At 40.2% G+C, this 20,241-nt stretch overlaps 1 protein-coding gene across 1 annotated transcript in view; it reads right to left on the bottom strand.

Annotated features, from left to right (window-relative positions):
* The window catches only part of ASPG (asparaginase), an 82,095-nt gene extending 62,705 nt beyond the window's left edge, over positions 1–19,390 (bottom strand). Inside the window, exons 1-6 of the mRNA XM_070931580.1 lie at positions 19,240–19,390; positions 16,044–16,167; positions 14,709–14,820; positions 7,960–8,085; positions 5,965–6,048; positions 2,599–2,725 (exon numbers count right to left, since the gene is read on the bottom strand). Of these exons, the coding sequence (XP_070787681.1) occupies positions 2,599–2,725; positions 5,965–6,048; positions 7,960–8,085; positions 14,709–14,820; positions 16,044–16,167; positions 19,240–19,390 (724 nt within the window). The remainder of the gene's footprint in view (positions 1–2,598; positions 2,726–5,964; positions 6,049–7,959; positions 8,086–14,708; positions 14,821–16,043; positions 16,168–19,239) is intronic.
* Between the last annotated feature and the right edge of the window lie 851 nt (positions 19,391–20,241).

The raw sequence follows: 20,241 nt of genomic DNA, 5'->3' as shown, positions 1-20,241 counted from the left end.
CTGATTTTTCATCCCTTCCCTGCTAGGCTGAAAGTAGCTTAACCTCAATTACATAACTTTGCACGTTCATTCTGAGTACAGAGAGGCAGCAATGAGCTAGAAAACCATGGCCAGCCAATGGTGAAAGTTCTTGAACTGGCAAGACAAGACACATACAAATAATACAAGACAAAGACAAAGACAAAGACACATACAAGATCAATACAGCCACCTTCTCCTGGCCAGAACAAAATTATATATTGGCTATTACTGAAAATAACTGCAACAAGTTCTTTTAAGCCAGTGGTTCTCAACCTGTGGGTCGGGACCCCTTTGGGAGTCGAATGACCCTTTCACAGGGGTCGCCTAAGACCATCAGAAATACATATTTTCAATGGTTTTAGGAATAATTTTATGGTTGGGGGTCACCACAACATGAGGAACTGTATTAAAGGGTCACGGCATTAGGAAGGTTGAGAACCACTGTTTTAAGCAAAGGTAGCCTAATCCATCCAAACAATAATGTTATGTATAAATATTCTTGTATTTATTTGGCAGGGGTGTTCAGAAGTGGCTTGAGCTTTTTAAACTGAATAGGACTGCCTAAAACTGGTTGTTAAAAATTCTAGTTTAATGGTTCTAAGTTGATTTTTTTTAAAAAAAATTATGTGGTTAATGAAACAAATACGTAAATTATACAAGAATATTAAACAGGGAACTGAGATTCGCTACTAAGCTGTCCAATGGGTGTGGTTAAAAAAATGTCAAGGTGATGGGACACAATGTTCCAATCAAACTTCTGGTTGTTTTTGTTTTAATGTGATACACATTAAAAAAGGGACAGGGCTTCACCTTTTTGATTATATCCCTGCTATTGACTCACAAATCTAAGTTTACTATCATGCTAGGCAAGGTACTATTCCCTACAGCAGCTGAACATTACATGGTTTCTTTAAGGTCATCCAGACTGTTCTGAAGATCTATGTAGGAAAGCTAGCATCTCTCACAGATGGATGCCCAGCTTCTGCCAAAAGACCACAGTTCCAACAAAGAACATCTAATAAGTGGGATTCAAATTTGCACTTATATTTGGTATACTGAATATAGGGTTAGTTCTGGCTCTGGGAATCTCAATGGTCTACTTACCAAGAAATTTATCTTTTTCTGCCTTAATGAAATCTCTGACAACTGTCTTAGCAAGTGACAGCATATGGCTGCCCTTGCTTGGTTTGGGCTCCCAAGCAGAGTTGGCCTGGTGGCATTTGGATTGGAGGCCTCCAGGGACTACCAGAGTTGTAGATTCAACTGGGAAGTTAAGAAGTCATCCTAGAAGAAAGTGGTGGCAAACCACTTTGTATTGATGCCAAGAAAACTGGATGGATATTTCTATGAAGCTACCAGAAGTCAAAATAAATGAAAGGAGACTTTTACTTAAGTTACGTGATATGGATGTAGCATTGCACTAAGTTGGGTTTGTTCTAAACATATCTCATTGAATATGTTTGGTTCATATATGCTTAAATGCAAGTAAAGATTACAGACCATAATGGCTGTGCTATAACTATAAGTCAAAACTGAACAAGTCAGAATTGCTTTAGTCCAATATGTGAAATTGATATGTTTGTCCACTCTCTAGTGAATCATTAGCACTAATTTAAAATCAAGGTGCAATTTTGCCAGGAGAACAGGGCAGGTGAAATATTTATCCTTCCATTGGAGATTTAATTTATAAATATTGACTGCTAGGTTTAATCACTTTGGTTATAAAATCTTTTAATGCAATAAATCATGTACAATTAAAATGTAAATTTCATGCATGTCACTTTATGTTCTGTCTAATCCTATTCCTTAGCTGAAGAAGGACCATGCCATCAATGAGGAATTACAGAATTCTGATATCTCTTCAACACGAACTGCTTGTGAACCCTGTTACTGAGGGATGAAGAGACGAATTCAGTTCAGGTTTATGCAACTTTAACTGAAGTGGAATTCCATTGTGCTTTTATTCTCCAAGGGCCTTGGGAATATGTTATGTCCTATTCTAACCAATAAAAGTATGTATTTCATCAATAAAAACAAACACTAGTCAACCCTTCTCCAGGGGATTATACATGGTACTCTGCTACAAGCAGAACTCATAAGACACTAAAAACACTCCTCTCAACAACCTCACTTGAATTTACCACCTTTAATATTTCTACTTTTATTAACCAGGCATTAGCCAGACATCGCTTTAGATTTGTTTGTCTGGTTGACAGCAAGTGAAATTGAAGGCCAGTGAGACAAAATTCCTTGTCAATGGCATTTTTTAACCGGAGAGACAATAAGGAGGAACAATTGGACAAACAGTTGCAATCAGTTGATAAACTATAAGCTATGTAAACCATGTCATTCAAAAGTGACATGAGAAATAGGCTTCATATCATGTCTGTTCTGAATAAAGAGAGAATTTAGGTGCTTATTGTAATACTGGCAAACAAACAAACAAACAAACAAACAAAAATAACCTCATAAATAAAAGATAAAGATGCTTGAACAACCGAGACCCATGTGGCAACAATCCAGGAAAGGGTTACAGATTAACTACAGCCTGAAAGCTGAAATCACATCATTGCTTACTTATAATATCAACCTCAGCATTTGCAAGCGGAGGCAGGTTAGGTGAGGAAAAGGCACTGAAACTCCCTGCATCCATCTTAGTCACCCGGTTTCCCCTGTACAGTTTATTATCAAAGTACAGGCACACCTACAAGGATGAGAAAAGAAGCATGTCAGTGTGCAAACCTTGTAATTAAAAGATCCAGCAGATTAAAACATACACACACATAAAGTTGACTTTTCTTTCTATACAATGAAAGCTACTTTAGAGAGAGTTATAAATATAATTAGGGTTATGTAGGAGGGTTTTATCTCTGGGCTGCTTTGAAAAGTGCTGTGTCTCTTTTGGATTTTGACAACAAAATACAGGTAAACTCCTTGTGAGATTTCCTTCCAAGAACAGGTTTGGCAGCTCTCAAGGTTTGTGATGGATCTCTGAAGTTAAAGATATTTTTAAAGGGGATAGAATGGGCTTTTAATAATGTGCAAAATCCCTCCAGAAGTGTTGATGTTTCTGACAGAGCAGACAAAATTGAGTTATTTAGAAAGGTAAGTAGAAAGTGAGCCTACCTAGATATCAATCAGGTTTCTGGGTTTCCCTTTGTGCAGATTGTCACAGCCTATTGGTAGTTATGGCACCACAGATTAATCCCAATGAAAATTCAGAGTGGGAAACCTTTTAGTAAGTAAAAGATCACTCTAGACCAGGGCCAATGTTGAGTAATACTAAAAGCTGTATACTAGACACATGTGGAAGGTCATAGATTCAGCACATCTGAAATAATCTATGCATCTTCCTATCATATTTTATTCAAATAATTGGTAAATTTCAAGCCTGATGAAGTTGATTTTTGACATTTATTTTTTTGATGACTCTATATTAAGCAATGACACATTGACATAGAAGGAGTACTCCTACTTATAGTAGTAGTAACTTTTGTTTATTTTAAAAGACTAATTGCGAGAATAGGCAGTATCTATACAACCATTAAAATGATTAGGAAATCCAATATTCTTATGTGTACTGCAGGAAACTACTATTTGTAATATTAGAATTCATCGACTCTAACATTCAAGCAGAATCTGCTATCCTGTAATTTCTCTAAGTGTTTCTTGTCCACTGCCAAGACCTGGCAACAGAAGTAGGAATCTCACCAAGGAAAAACATAAGTATTATTTCCCATTAGAATTGTCAAGGAAGATACTGAAGTGACGGTTAGTTTTTGCCTTTTAGGATCGGCTACCAACAGTAACAGAATCAGCAGTTGAAACACTCTGCAGACCAGCACTTGGTACAGTAGCAATGAAGGTCTTGGAAAATATATCCTGAGGTTGGTATATGTTGGTACCTATAAAAAAAATTCCCTGTGACATTCTATAAAAGTGAAATAACAAATATTGATGCTTTTGAACTTTGTTGTTGGAGATTTCTAAGACATCATTTATAGCTAAGAAATTGAACAAATGGATCACTGAACAAATCAACCCAGAGTTCTCACACAAGGCACAAAAGATCAGGCTTAGATTATCATACTATGAACATATTATGTAAGGGCTACGTTTCAAGAGAAGCTCTATTGCTGGGAAAGATGATAGAGAAGTGGATGACAAACAGAAAAGGTGGATGGACTCAATTACAGCACTTTACAGCACTGCTAGAAGACATGAAGGGTCAGGTTGGGGACAGAGCATCATGGATAAAATCTGTGTATGTGATCATTAAGAGTCAAGACCAATTTGGTGGCACACAATCAATTGCTTCTCATCATTTGAAAAGTCCAGCTCTATTGAGGCAGCCTAAAAGTGACTTTCTCTTTTTTAGCAGCCATATAGAATGGGCGGCGTGGTGTCTCAGCGGTTAAGAAGCTGAGCTCGTTGGTTGGAAAGCTGACAGTCCAGGTTCAAGACCTGAGTGCCATGTAATGGGATGAACTCCCGTTCTCACTTCAGCTCTTGCCAACCCAGAAGTTTGAAAGCAGGCAAAATGCGAGTAGATGAATAGGTACCACTTTGGTGGGAAAGTAACAGCGCTCCGTGATGTCATGCTGGCCACATGACCGCAGAAATGTCTTCAGACAGTGCTAGCTCAATGGCCTTGAAATGGAGATGAGCACTGCCTCCTAGAGTCAGCAACAATTAGCAGAGTAAAATCTGCAGGGACTCCTTTTTTTATCTAGAATCATAGGGCTGGAAGGGACCTTGGAGATCTTCTAAAATCTAATCCAATCCCCTGCCCAAGGCAGGAGTCCTTATTCCACCCTGGACAAATAGTTGTCCAATCTTTTCCTAGAAACCACCAGCAATGGATTGCCCACAAATCTGCGAGACAAACTGTTTCACTGACTAATTGTTCCCACTGTCAGGAAATTTCTCCTTAGTTCCAGGTTGGATCTTCCTCTGACTAGCTTCTACCCATTGCTTCTTGTTCTGTTCTCAGGTGCTTTGGAGAACAAGTCAACTCCCTCTTCCCTATCACCTGTTTGGTGATCACGCACTTCACATGTGTGCACACACACATATCAGATGCACGCTGCATGCGTGTGCACAATTAAACAGAAAATCACCTTCCGCGTTAGTGCTAGGGAATTAAAACAGCTGAGGTGCGGCAATCCGCTCTGCCATGCTAAACAGCTGCGAAAATAAAGGTAAGTAAAGCGTAGGAGTGGTGGGCGGGCCCAGCTGATCATCGGAGCGAACCGGTTCGTTCCCAGATGATCGTTGGAGCTACCAGTTCGCCCGAACCGGTCTGAACCGGTAGAATCCCATCCCTGCCCTTAATCATTCTTCATATGGTTTAGCCTCCAAACCTCTTATTGCCTTTGTTGCTCTTCTCTGCACTCTCTCTCTCTCTCTCTCTCTCTAGTACCTCGGCATCTTTTTTATATTGTGGTAAGCAGAACTGGATGTAGTATACCAGGTGTGCCCTTACTAATGAAATATAGACTGGTACTATCAATTCCTGTATGATGCCATCCCTGTGTTGATGCAGCCTAAGACTGCATTGGCTTTTTTGGCAGCTACATTGTACTGCTGGCTCATACTTAAGCAGTGATCCACCACACACCTGAATTCCTCTCATTGGTACTACTGTTGAGCCAGGTACTGCCTGTTCTGTACTTGTGTATTTGGTTTTCCCTTCTATATAGTAGTATTGAATCAACAGTGGATCAAGTCTTTTACATTGATATATTCATCTTTTTTTAAAAAAAATAATAAAGTTCCCTCTAATTGGTCTTTTGTTGCTGTTTGCATGATTTGATATTATTTTTATAAATCAAAATATTTCTGAAACAACCTCCCGACCACCCCAGTCATGATCTACAATGCAGCCCTTTCAGGGAACAAAGACTCTAAAAGCAAAATAAAATAAAATAAAAATGAGCAGACCTCGGGAATTACAAACTGTCCCGCAATCAACAGCGCCCCCAACAGGTTGGCTCTGCCATCATTCCTCAGTTCATATATTGGTATCTAGAAAAGAGAGAAATGATTACCAATTGCCGTTCAAAAACTCATATACACTCAGCAGCAAGAGAGAGCAACTCCAGTCGACATAATACAAAGCGAGTGTAAAGCCATGCATAATTTATGAAACATTCTCTTAACGTATGATTTATTGGAACATGGATGCATTTCTTCATCTCAACTATGGCAGATGGTGGAATTTCTCGTTTGGAATGTAAAATATTTTCTCCCACACCTCATGAAATTATCCTTGAATTTTTAACCATACTCTTTTTGTTGGGGTGGGAGAGGGAATAATTCAAAGTGGAAGTGGGGTCCCTACAATCCTTCTCAACATCTAGCCTATTTCTTTGCATTTTATTTGTAAGCTTTAGCTAATGCAAAAGTCAAATTCCCACCAGCGGTTCGTGACAATCAGGAACAGTCTAAGATGATTTTCAGTCAGTGGTGGTAATTTTTTACTACTGATTCTGTGGGCATGGCTTGGTGGGCGTGGCTTGGTGGGCGTGGCAGGGGAAGGATACTGTAAAATCTCCATTCCCTCCCCACTCCAGGGGAAGGTTACTGCAAAATCCCCATTTCTTCCCAATCAGCTGGGACTTGGGAGGCAGAGAATAGATGGGGACGGAGCCAGTCAGAGGTGGTATTTACTGGTTCTCCGAACTACTCAATTTTTCCGCTACCGGTTCTCCAGAACTGGTCAGAACCTGCTGAATACCACCTCTGTTTTCGGTGGTGGTGAAATAGAAGGGATTCATTACTTCTTTCCAAAACATTGTTCCCTGATAGAAATCATCCCTTTCAAACTGTTGCAAGCCCCAGCAACAATAATGCCAAGTGTAAGGAGAAACAATTTGAATCAGGAAAAGGGAGAAGATTAAAAAATAAAACAACAAACTTTAAGCAGTACCAATATCTCAATCAAACTAGCTGTCTTTCAGGATATCTCGTATTTAAAAAAGAACACCATACAAGGTCATGAATTGTCTCATTTCTCATTCACTGTATCCCATGTGCAAGTAGGGGGTGAAAAAACTGTAATGAGTTAGAATTTAAAAATACATATCTTCTATCAGTGGTGGTTTGCTACTAGTTCGCCCCATTTCGGGCGAACTGGTAGCGGCAGCAGCGGGAGGCCCCACCCACCCACCTGGACGTCTCTGTGCATGCTCAGAAGCTTCTACACATGCGCAGAAGTGCCGTGTGTGGGTGTTGTGGCGCGCCAGCGGCCTGTGCAGATTGTGGCTGATCTCGATGATGAGGAGGCTGGTGTGGTGTCGCGCCAGCAGCCTGTGCAGCCGGCGCTCGAGTCGGACAGCGAGGAGGCTGAAGAGGATGTGGTGCCAGAGGCAGAGACTCAGCCAGGCCTTCAGAACATCCAGTGGCTTCTTCAAGTGAAGAGAGTGAAGTGGAGGAGCCTATTCTCAATGCTCGAGCATGCAGGGCTGCCAAAAGGCAGGAGTGGCTACTCAGGAGGTCTCCTCGAGAGTAAGGTTTAGGGTTAATTGGCCACTCTCTTAGCCTATTTAAGTTCGCACACAGATAGCAAACATTGCTGGAAACAACGTTTGGTCCTACACAGAGCATTTTGAGAGTGAGTTTTTTGTTACAACTTGGTTTCTGGGTTGATTGCCAACCTTTATCGGACTTTGTTTAATCTCTGTAATTCATAGCAGGCTGATAAGGACATTTGTAGTTAAAGCCTGCATTTTGAAAGGAGTCTGTTTGTATTAAATGGAGTTTTTGGAGCTGTGTGGGTGTGCTACACTTCTTGGGAGCTGGGGCAGAACAGTGAGCGCAAGCAGGCATGCACCCACGAGCAAACCGGTAGCGACGGGATTTGAATCCCACTACTGTCTTCTATGGTCAAAACTTATTTTTCAACATAAATGTATTGCTTAACTGAAAATTTCTTACCTGAGATCCTGTCAAGATTACTGTTTTGCCCAGGTTCTCACACATGAAGGACAATGCTGAAGATGTATAAGCCATTGTGTCTGTGCCATGGAGTATCACAAATCCGTCATACTTCTCATAGTTTGCCTGCCAATTTTTAAAAAAAAATTATTGTGGTGAGAGAAACAGTCAAAGAGACAAAGTAATTTAAATAATACAAACTTTTTGAGAATTGTGGGGAATAAAATGGTATTTAAGGGTCAAGTTGAGGGTAGACAGATTTCACAGTTGTTGCATTTATATCAATACAATCAACACCAACCAAGCACAAAAGTTATTAATTTAGAATTAAATAGCAGAGGGCAAGGTAAACTAAAACCAATATAATTTAGTTTGCTTTCAGTACCACAACAAAATGAAACAGAGTTCTCATTTATAGTAGAGGTGTTCTTTCAGTGCAGATGACATTAGAATTTGTCTGATCTCTAACAAGTAGGTAGAGAGGAAAAATTGTCTATCCAAAGGATAACCTTTTAAAAGGTTATCATGACCAAACATTCCAAGATGGCGTACACTAAATGAGTTGTATGTGTTGCCCGAGACTAAAGGAGTCAGCATCAGTTAGAGGATATTCAAGATGGAGGAATGACTGAATGATGTGGAGACTTATGATCTGTTCTCTATCAGGCAGGTTTGCCTGTCCATATAGAATAAAGACTTTTTTCCCCATCCTCACAGAAATAGATGCTAAAACATAAACTGGAAAATAAAAACAAAGGAAGGACTTGAAAAATCCCAATAGGGGACAGCCCTTAGTGTATATCTGACCAATACAAGAAATACAATCAATAACCTCTTATTTATTTGAGTATGCCTGTCTAGCTTCTAAGAAAAAAGCATAATTAATTCTTAAAGAATACAGACAACATAAAATCTAGTGAGATGTTTTTTTCAGTCACTAATTATGACAACATTCAAAGACTTGTTCTTCGGTGTATAAATATTAATGATCTGTCCTTAACCAGAGGAAGACTGCTAATTAAGAAAAGCTTAGCAGTAGCTTTAAAACAGGAATGTTAACATATGTAAATGAATCATATGGTCTGATTCCTTGTTCTTGCTTTTACTTTGGGGATTATACCATTTATGGGAGCAGACTAAGCAAACCGGAGCTATTGTAATAGTAGATATGGAAGAAATGCCATCCTTAACAGACGCTAAATGCTAATGGAAGATTGCCCTCATCTGTTCAAAAGACAGTACAGAAAATACACAGGCACGCACATACACACAGAGTTTTCTTTAAATAAAATTAGAAATTTATATAGTCAAAGAATGAATAGACACTTTTTCTATTAGTTCCAGAAATATAGATGCAATTGAAAGTGCTTTATCTCCCAGATGCTTAATGATAAATTCTAAGATATCATATGCCAAACTTAAAATAATATAATTAGTGGTACCCAGAATCAAATCATTGATTTTTCTGGTCCAGGACTAATTGTCTGACAGGCAATAGGTTTTTAAGATTTCAAGCAAGCCCTTCTCATCACCTGACTTCTTTTAAATTGGAGATGCCATGTTTATTGCCATTGTACTACGACATCTGACCTCCCATAATGTGGAAGACAACATTATTTATATATAATTTTTTTCCCCTGAGGTAGAATTGGCAACAATTCTTTGTTCTCATGCCTGAAATAATTACAGTTTTCAATGGAGCAAAGGAAAGTAGATCAAAAGTAGATTAAATTGTAGGAAGCTTTCAAATTAGGATTTCTGGCTTACAATGGCAAATATATTTGGAAATATTAATTTGTTATTTATTTATTCTTTTATCTGTCCAACAACAAAGTTCTCTGGACAAATAACAAAATCATGCAGTCAAAACCAGTGGTGAAATTCAAAGTTTTTTACTACTAGTTCTGTGGGCATGGTTTGATGGGCGTGGTGTGGCTTGATGGACGTGGCTTGGTGGGCATGGCAGGGGAAGGATACTGCAAAATCTCCATTTTCACCCCACTCCAGGAGAAGAATACTGCAAAATCCCCATTCCCTCCCCATTCCTGGGGGAAGGATATTGCAAAATCTCCATTCCCAACCCACTCTGGGGCCAGCCAGATTTGGTATTTGCTGGTTCTCCAAACTACTCAAAATTTCCGCTACTGGTTCACCGAACTACTCAAAATTTCCGCTACTGGTTCACCGAACTACTCAAAATTTCCGCTACCGGTTCTCCAGAACCTGTCAGATACTGCTGGATTTCACCCCTGGTGAAAACAGTCAGAAACATTAATATAGCAAGATGGATTAAAAAATTTTTTAAAAATAAATATCTTCAATATCTAGCCTGGCATTAATTGCTTAATTTTCTTAGTTGTCCTCTATTGTAAAATATATGTATTAAATGGTATCCTTCAAGTATGCTTTTGTACAGGTTTAAGAACTAATTTATTTAATTCAGTAATTGGAATCACACATCCCAATTAGCCATTAGTTTACTTATATTGGGCTTCCTGAATAAACCACCATTGATTGCATTCATACAGTACCCAGCCTAAAGCAAACAACCCACATGATGGCTTAGCATAATGTGTGAACTCACCAGTCTGTAAACATTATAATGCAATAACTGCTGAGCTGTCCTCTTGGGCAGTGGTCCCCAACCTTTTTATCGCCGCGGCCCGCTGAGCGCGCGCAGGGGTGGGGGCACGGCCCAGGAGCTTTTGCGCACGGCCCATTGCGCACGGCCCAGGAGCCTTTGCGCTGCAGCGTTCATGTCCCCCAGCTGCTGCGCGGCCCGGTGCCAGGTACTCCACGGCCCGGCACCGGTCCGCGGACCGGGGGTTGGGGACCACTGCTCTTGGGTATGATTCTACCTCCAGGAGTAACTATTTTACATTTAGCTCCCATTGGAGTTTACTTACACCACTGTGCACTGTGAAAGAATCAGACTTAAGCATCCTTTAAGGAACCCATCCAAAATGTAACTCACTGGTTCAATCATGATTTTAAATTAGAAAAGAACAAGCTGGGTCGGGAAGGAGGGAGGGAGGGAGGGAGGGAGGGAGGGAAGGAAGGAAGGAAGGAAGGAAGGAAGGAAGGAAGGAAGGAAGGAAGGAAGGAAGGAAGGAAGGAAGGAAGGAAGGACTTTAACATGTTTAGTTCTGGATGGTGTTGCATTACTCTAAATAGACCTCAGTCCAGTGGTGAGTTCCTTCCGGTTCGGCCCAGTTCTCCCGAGCTGGTAGCGGTGGCGATATGACATCACCGAACCGGTTCTGCCCCCCCGCCCCCTGCCTTTGCAGAAACGGGGTGGGCAGTTTGTATGGAGGATTGGTCGGGGGGATTCGCAGCCCTCCGGGATGAAGAGCAAGGCAAAAGAAGGCTCTGAGGTTCACCTGGGCAGTCAAGCCAGAGGGAAACTCAAACCGTTGGGGGCTTCAGAAAGGCAGAATGTGCTTTTGTGCAGCTCCTGGCTTCTGTGACATTCTGTGAAAGACAGAATGTGCTTCTGTGTCAGAATGTGGAGCTCCTGGCTCTAACAGTGAGTGATGTGAGTGACGTCAAACTGGCCATGCCCACCCAGTCACACGCCCACCCAGTCACATGCCCACCAAGCCACGCCCACCAAGCCACGCCCACAGAACCTGTAGCAAAAGAATTTAGATTTCACCCCTGACCTAGACTATTGAGATTTGTGACATTGCACAACATTTCAAGTGTGGGTAGTTGAGAAAAAAAGTCATGTAATCAATCTGCCATAGGGAAGGGCCACTCTTGCAAAGGGAACATCGTGGTGCCCCAGAAGAGAAGAGAATCAGGACTTGGGATGCAGAAACTCAGGATCCCACATGCTGGACTTCTCGGGAATGTCCTCAAATACAATAGTAAATAAATAAAGAGATAATTATGAAGTCCAGTATTTAAAATAGCCTTACTGATGCTTTTGAACTCTGATGTTGGAGAAGACTCCTAAGAACAACGGGGGCAGCCAAGAAAACAAACCAATGGATCATTGAACAAATCAACCTGAAGTTCTCACTTGAGGCACAAATGACCAGGTTAAAATTAACCTTCAGATATCTCATACAAAGGTCTGGCTCTCTAGAGAAGGCTGTTGTGCTGTGAAAAGGTGGGAGGAAAGGGAAGAAGAAGACAACCAGCCAAAAGGTGGATAGTCTCAGCTACTAGGCAATAAGAGCCTTGGTAGTACAAGGGTTTAAGGCACCCTGTTATTAAGCTGGTTATTAAGACCAGCTGCCTGCAATTACTGCAGGGTTCGAATCTCGCCAAGGCTCAAGGTTGACTCAGCCTTCCATCCTTTCTAAGGTAGGTGAAATGAGGACCCAGTTTGTGGGGGCAATAAGCTGACTTTGTATAAATATACAAAAGGATGAAGGCTATTGCTGAGCACATTGTAAGCCGCCCTGAGTCTTCGGAGAAGGGCGGCATATTTTATTTTATTTTTTTTTATTTTTAATTTGATTTATATGCCGCCCTTCTCCGAAGACTCAGGGCGGCTTACAATGTGCTCAGCAATAGCCTTCATCCTTTTGTATATTTATACAAAGTCAGCTTATTGCCCCCACAACTGGGTCCTCATTTCACCTACCTTAGAAAGGATGGAAGGCTGAGTCAACCTTGAGCCTTGGCGAGATTCGAACCCTGCAGTAATTGCAGGCAGCTGGTCTTAATAAGCTTAATAACAGGGTGCTTTAAATCAAAAAAATTTTTTTTTTAAAAAAAAGTGTACTATTGGAAGATCCAAAAACCAGGTTAGGAACGGACTGTTATGGAGGAAATCTATCCATGTGGTCACTAAGAATTGATAGCAACTTGACAATACTTAATCAATGCATCAAAAGTGCACTACTGCATAGCAGATCTTTGATTTCCACTAACAAATGAAAATGATTTTTTTCTAAACCACTAATACATTAGCTTCTGGAAGCTCGAACATATACCAAAGAACAGAAATATCAGTACAAATACACCTTATACAATTTATACACCTTATACAATTTATATAGCTTATACACTTTAGATAGAACTGGCTGGGAATTCTGGGAGCGACAATCCAAACAAAGCAGTTATCAGTCCTTAGAACCTTTTCCCCCCAAACCTGCTACTTTTAACTCCACTGAACAGAAACTTCAGTGATTAAATACTTCTGTGTCCAGAGAACATGTTCTTTATCCAGAAAGTTATGGGATATGACACTCATCATTCCACTGAATTCTATTTTTAAAATTTCATTGTGTTTCGATAATGCCAGATTGCTCTGTAAATTGCTTATTCTTCTGCAAATTTTCACTGGCATGCCATCTGTAAATCTTGCAGAGTAAAAAGCAGCAATATACTACCATCTTGTGGTCATATGAATTTTAGCAGAAAGGTTTTAAAAACCTGTTTTAAGTGACTCATAGTATTATAGAATTATAGAACTGGAAGTCACTTAACGTTACATCAGCTTTCATTCTACTCATTCCTTTTCCTAGAACAGTGTTCCTTAAAGTGTGATCTTGGAGATAATATAAGATCCTTTCAGGGGTCCATGAAATCACCATTATTTGCCAAATATTGCAGCTACAGGTAGTCCTCGGTTTACAACAGTTCATTTAGCGATTGTTCAGTCACAATGGCAATGAAAAAGTGACTTAGCCAGTGGTGGGTTGCTCCCAGTTTGGTCCGGTTCTTGTGAACCAGTAGTAAAAGCGGCGGGAGGCTCCGCCCACCCTCCCAGATGTCATCATGGACGATCTGCGCATGCGCTGTGAACCGGTAGTAAAAGTATGTAGAACCCATCCCTGTTTTTCACATTTATGACTATTGTAGCATCCCCATGGTCACATGATCAAAATTCAGATGCTTAGCAACTGACTCATATTTAGGAAGATTGCAGTGTTGTGGGATCATGTGATCAGCAACCTTCTGACCAACAATGGGGAATGCAGATTCACTTAACAATCATGTTACTAACTTAACAAATGCAATGATTCACTTGACAACTGTGACAAAAAATTCATGAAATGGGGCAAACTCACTTAGCAACATAGATCTTGGGTTCAATTGTGGCCATAACTCAAAGACTACCTGTATTTAACTCAATGTTATTTTTTATCATTATTTTTATCCGTTAAAATTATAGTTTTTTCATAAAAACATTTTATTTATATCAATATCTAATGGATTTAATATAGTTATTTTACATGATTCAATTCTACAAATGCATCCATTTTCATTTTTAATTTGATTAATATAACCCATACAAACCAAAGCTTTTTTGCAGTTAGTCCTCTATAATTTTTAGAAGTAGGAAGCGGTCTGAGAACAAAATATTTAAGAAACAGTCCTAGAGCAATCTTGGAAGCAGGATCTTAGTTTTTAGAAGAACATTTGTGTATAAAAAAGAATTGTTTAAGGGATGCTGGGCCTTAACTATTGTTGTTCCAATGTCGTTCTCGGGAGTTTGCGCCAACTCATTCCTCACAAAAGAAATCAGTAATAATGGAAATAGGGAAAATGGAAGATGGCATATAATAGTATGAGTTTAATAGGCAGCCATGTGAATCACACAACTTGTCAATTAAGAGAATTGGTTGGCTTTGACTATGTAATCATCTCAGTTAAAAATAAATTAAGGATTTGAAAGAACTGAAGTTTTGGTGCTATATTAGGCAATTGATCAGAAATAATATCTGAGTTATTGATCATAGGGTGATTATGTATCTGTGACTAATAACAAATTATTTATTTTTAAAAGTTACCTCAAGGCACCTGGCAATTTTGTCCCATTCAGATGGTGTCATATTTGAAGAATCTAGTAGAGGAGAAAGTTCCAGGATGGTGTAGATAATTCTTTTATCCTGGTTGGAAGATCTGTCATAAAAAGAACATCTTCTGAAATAAACTGTTTTAACAATATTGTTTTTCAGATCACTCTGGACAAAAGTATCAAGTTATAGTTGATGAGAAAATCTACAAACAGAATGGCTTTCATGCAAGATATTCCTGGCAACTTGTGAATGGTTGACCTGATACAGATGCAAGCAAGCTTCAACACCCACCGTCATTCTGAAGTTGGGCAGCACCTAAACTGAATAAATAAATTGAATTAAACCCCTATACCCCTCTTTGCCTGTCACTGTGCAAATTCATTTTCCCTCACTCTCAGCCTCCTGAGGCGCCACTGTTCCATATTGTTCTATCGTTTAATTCTCTGCACTCATCCTCAACTTCCAGTTTTACCAATTCCACAAAATATAAAACTCCAAATCTTCTTTTGCACTAAGTACACAAAAGCACCATCTTTTTTTTTAAACTGTACTAAAGTAGTGAGGTTTTCCTTTAAAAATCAGCATTAATTTAAACAAATTCAATCATTTTCCATCTATTTGATAGTTATCTATTCTATAACTGTCTGGTTTGGTATAGAAACCAAACAGGACAGATACAGACTCCAATGGATATTAAGATTGCAGAAAGAACAATTGCAACCAGCCTGCCTTCCATAGAAGACCTCTACATTGTGCAGGTTAGAAGGATGGCTGAGAAAATATCTACCGACCCCTCACATCCTGGTCATTAACTGTTTCAACACCTTCCCTCAGGGCGACGCTATAAGTAAGGCATTGTATGGCAAAACAACTAGGCACAGGGACAATTTTTCCCCTCATGCCTTCATTCTACTGAACACATAATTCTCTGTGCTGCTTAATGTCTATTAATCCATGTAGTGTGGCTGTGGTATTATTTATTCTTATTATTATCTTCTTTACTCCCTCTTTTACTGATAATATTATTATTATTCTTTTGCTTTGCATGTACACTGAGTACTTCTGTATGGAGACAAACTCCTTGGGTATCTAATCACACTTAGTCAAATAAAGTATTCAATTTAATTTAATTTTAATTAATTTAGATAATTGGCCAGGTATTTGCAATTGGGCGGTTCCAATCCCAATATATCAGGAGCGAGTCTCAGGTTGGAAAGGGTTATTCTAGACACAATCTTAAATATTTTTTTAAAAAATATTCAGGATGCTTCACAGGAAATTCAAAAACTCATTAAACAAAAACATTCCAGTATTCCAAATACATACGGAAGTACCAAAGTGTCAACTCCAAGGCGGTTATATAGTTGGGTTTCCTTTGCATATGTTGCATCATGAAGTATGGTCATCTTCTTCAGGGCTTCTGCAAGCTTGTTAGCTTCAGGGACAAGACCTGAGAAATAAAATAAATCATGAATAAAACAATTTTCTCTGAATGTTTATCTGAACTTTGAGACTGAGATGCAGGTCGGTAGTAGAAACATGGTTTGCAAGAAGACAATTCCAGGTTCATTCCTTGCATCTCCAGTTAAAGCTAGACATATTCTTGCCTAAAACCCTGAATAGTCATTTCAATGATTGTGAAAATAACAAGCACAAATGGATCAATAGCAAAAGTTTACTATGCTGTTCCACTAGAACCAAAAAGAAAATTCATATAAACTGGTATCTGAAATCATAAAACATTGCCCATGCATTTTGCTTATCTAAAACTGAAAAGAGGCAAGATGTGAAATAAAACAAGGAAGGCTATCATCTGCAACAGATTTTACACAATCACAATATTGCTTAGTGCAATGTGTGAATGCTGTTCCTATACTTTTGGTCCCTCCCAACTGAATCAACAACAGAGGGTCAGGCTTATACTTAAATTACTTCAGAAGAATCCTGAAATCTTTAGAATCAGCCCATTTCATTATAAAATTACTGTAAGCATTCAGCTTAATCTAATGCACATTCCTTATTGACAGTATGGCCCAGATTAATACAGGTAGTCCTTGATTTATGATAATAACTGAGCTTGGCAATTACGGTCGTAAATCATGATAGTTGTAAAATGGGTCACCACATGACTAGACCCGTATTTGTGATCTCTTTTTTTTTTTGTGGTAATACCACAGTCATTAAGTAAATATCATGGTTGGTGAGGGAACCATTGTTCACTACGGATCAGTTTTTACTAGAAGTAAAACTGGAAGTAAACATTGGTTTCTGGCAGAAACACTATAAATCGTGGCTACATAAATCGGGCTGCTAAAATGGCTTAAAACATGAGCTGGTTGCAGTCATGTGATCATGGGGGGATTTCAAAAGTGTGTCATAAGTCCCTTTTGAGGGGTCAGTGATAAATCAAGGACTACCTGTATTGCTCTTAAATAGTTTTAATTTGCCATGTGATCAGAAAAAGAAACTAGGTCTTCCAGTTCCTAAAAAATTTGCACTGTTTAAATGAAACAAAATATTGCCTATTATACAGTACAAATCCTGTTTCAAAAATTCGGTTTTCAGGTATTTTTTTTTTTAATTTGATTTATATGCCGCCCTTCTCCGGAGACTCAGGGCGGCTTACAATGCGTTAAGCAATAGCCTTCATTCTTTTGTATATTTTATACAAAGTCAGCTTATTGCCCCCACAAACTGGGTCCTCATTTCACCTACCTTAGAAAGGATGGAAGGCTGAGTCAACCTTGAGCCTTGGAGAGATTCGAACCAGCAGAAATTGCAGGCAGCTGTGTTAATAACAGGGTGCACTAAACCCCTGTACTATCAAGGCTCTTACTATCAAGGTATGCAAGTATTTATCAAGAATAAACATTTTTCCATGTTAGCCCTGCCCATGGAGGCAATGCCCTTTACGTGAGGGGTTTGCCTTGTTCAGGAACATCTTACTCACTTGGAATAATGCTCTCTTTCACTATTACTCAGGAAGCTGGTGCAATAGGCTAACCGAATTGCACTGTTACAATAAACTAGCCAAATTACAGAGCTACTTCAAAACATCCAGACCTAAGCCTCCAAGTTTTCTTCCTTGTGTCTACAAGAAGAAAAAAATCTAAAACATCAATTAAGGCTTCTTGTTATCATTTTATTTGGATGTATTTGAACACTTGAACCAAAGAATCCTTCTGCAAGCTGCCCTGTATTACCAAAAAGTCAGGAGAGAAAATGAAAGTTGGATCAAGAAGAAAATTGTGTATTAATAATTGACCCACACCCCTAGGCAAAAGCACATAAACACCCAAAGTTATTTATGGAGGGTGAAGTAATGTGAATGTATATCAAAGGTTCATGTTGAAAAGTGACTTATTTTGGTGTGATTTACTTCCAACTAGTATGGAACAATCCTATACATAACAAGTCAGGGAAAAGAAGCAAGGAATGGTCTCTGGCATTCTTATCGATCTTTTTACCAAGTTTTGCACTTATGTCTATGTATGCAAGGTGTTAAGCAGGCTGCATTCCCTCAGCTCTGGATCATGCATTTGAGAAGGATGGAGAAGGAGTGGAAATTTCCAACCCCTGGATCATGTAATCCTAAAGAAAGCAGTAGCAGGCTTAGAGTAGAAGTGTTAGCAGCATTCTGAGCCAGTATACAAGTGCTTCTCCCATAGGGATACCTTGGAGAATATTTTGGGAAAAGATCCATTGCTTCAATCTGGACCCAGCCCATTTGCAGACCTGGTCCTTCTTTTGTTGCTTTGTCCCATTAAATCAAACTTTATTATTGTTTTTTAAAGAACTATCTTGCTGACAGATGGTGGAGTCCCAGTCTCCTTTACATTACAGTATTCTGTTCCAACAACGAATTAGAATAGAATAGAATAGAATAGAATAGAATAGAATAGAATAGAATAGAATAGAATAGAATAGAATAGAATAGAATAGAATAGAATTCTTTATTGGCCAAGTGTGATTGGACACACAAGGAATTTGTTTTTGGTGCATATGCTTTCATTGTACATAAAAAGGACAAGATACATTCGTCAAAGTTAAAAAATAAAAAAAAATCTCCTTCAAATCATGTTCAACTCCTGGTGGCTTCACAGACATCCCCTTTCCACAATCCTAATCACACTTAGCCCCCCTCCCTCCCCAATTCACTCAATGAGCTCATGAGACCAACGATCATATGAAATCAGAGCTGAAGAACCTTCTTGGATGAGAAGCCAAAGGTCTTCAAAGAAAAATCAGAAAGTCCAGCTGGCTCTTGAAAAAGCACCTTTGGGACAACCATGACCTGGATGACGGAGAATCTCCATAGACATCAAGCTGTACTCTGGCCCATCTGAAGAGCACCAGATGGGAGGGACCCCCGTTGTATGGGGTGGCCTCAATCCGGCTCGATTTCAATAAGCGCTTTTATCCACGAGGGGGTGAAAGCGTCCCACGATGAATTTCTGCCGAGAGGCGCGTGCAAGGGAAGGATCCCTCTCAGCCTCACCAAGCACCCTTCTTACTCACTCACCCTCTGACTGGGGCACCATCCCGATAGTCCCCCCGGTGTTGATCACCAGCACCCACACTTCGGCCATGGGTCTGCATTCGATGTCAAGGGCCGGACCGGGCTCGGTGTACGACAGAGCCCTGCCCAGCTCGCCCTTCTCCTCTTCTGTCATGATGGCTCCTCGGTAGGAAAGAGGAAGGGCCGGCGATATGGATACCCCACTCGGGCAAGCTGGGCATCCTAACACCGGCTCTTAGCGCCGCCCCTTTCCGGGCTCGCCGTCTCCCATTGGCCAGGCAGGCCTCGTCCTCCCTCCCTCCCTAGTAGGGGGCGGGGGGGCAGCCAAGGGGAGAACGGGACGACCCTCTCCAGCTTCCTCCCGTTGAGCCACACTGTTGCGCGGAGGTGACCAGAGAGGGCAGATATGATTCAGCTCCTGACCTGGGGAGGTTTCATTGCCCTCCGCCGGTTCTACCTCCCTCCCTCCCTCCTGGCGCACTACGACCCTGAACTTTTCTCTAAGGGAGGAAAACAAAGTGCTCCCCCCACACCCAATTTTCAATTTTTTTTAATTGAAAACCGGCGCTGAGAAATAAGCCAGGGCGGCAGAAAACTGGTTGAAGAAGAGACAGGACAGTCATTTGTCTGAAATAGTATAAGTCAGGATCTCCTGCTTGGTTAGACTAGAAGACCTCCAAGGCCCCTTCCAGCTCTATTCTGATTCTCTCTTTAAAACTTTCCTGAGCCGCCTCAAAGACAAGCCCCCACTTGTTTTTTTGGGTCGATGTTTCAATTATTAACGTTTTCGAAATCAAAATACAGGGTGAAGAAGTTCAAAGCAAAAGCGTCCTGGGGGGGTGGGTAAATATCTTGCTGGGTCAAACCAAGAGTTCAACATTTCTGTTCCGACAACGACCACATGCCTCCAAGCCGCCTCTTTTCTGAAGGGGCTCCTGTGAAAACCGTTTCTGCTCTTATGTTGATGAACGGCCTCGAAAAATTCAGTGAACTTTTATGGTGCCG

The sequence above is a fragment of the Pituophis catenifer genome, unplaced genomic scaffold (assembly GCF_029215685.1).
Source record: "Pituophis catenifer annectens isolate HBS135680 unplaced genomic scaffold, rPitCat1.0.hap2 SCAF_1, whole genome shotgun sequence".
Lineage (NCBI taxonomy): Eukaryota > Metazoa > Chordata > Lepidosauria > Squamata > Colubridae > Pituophis > Pituophis catenifer.
This window is presented reverse-complemented; position numbering and strand designations above follow the sequence as displayed.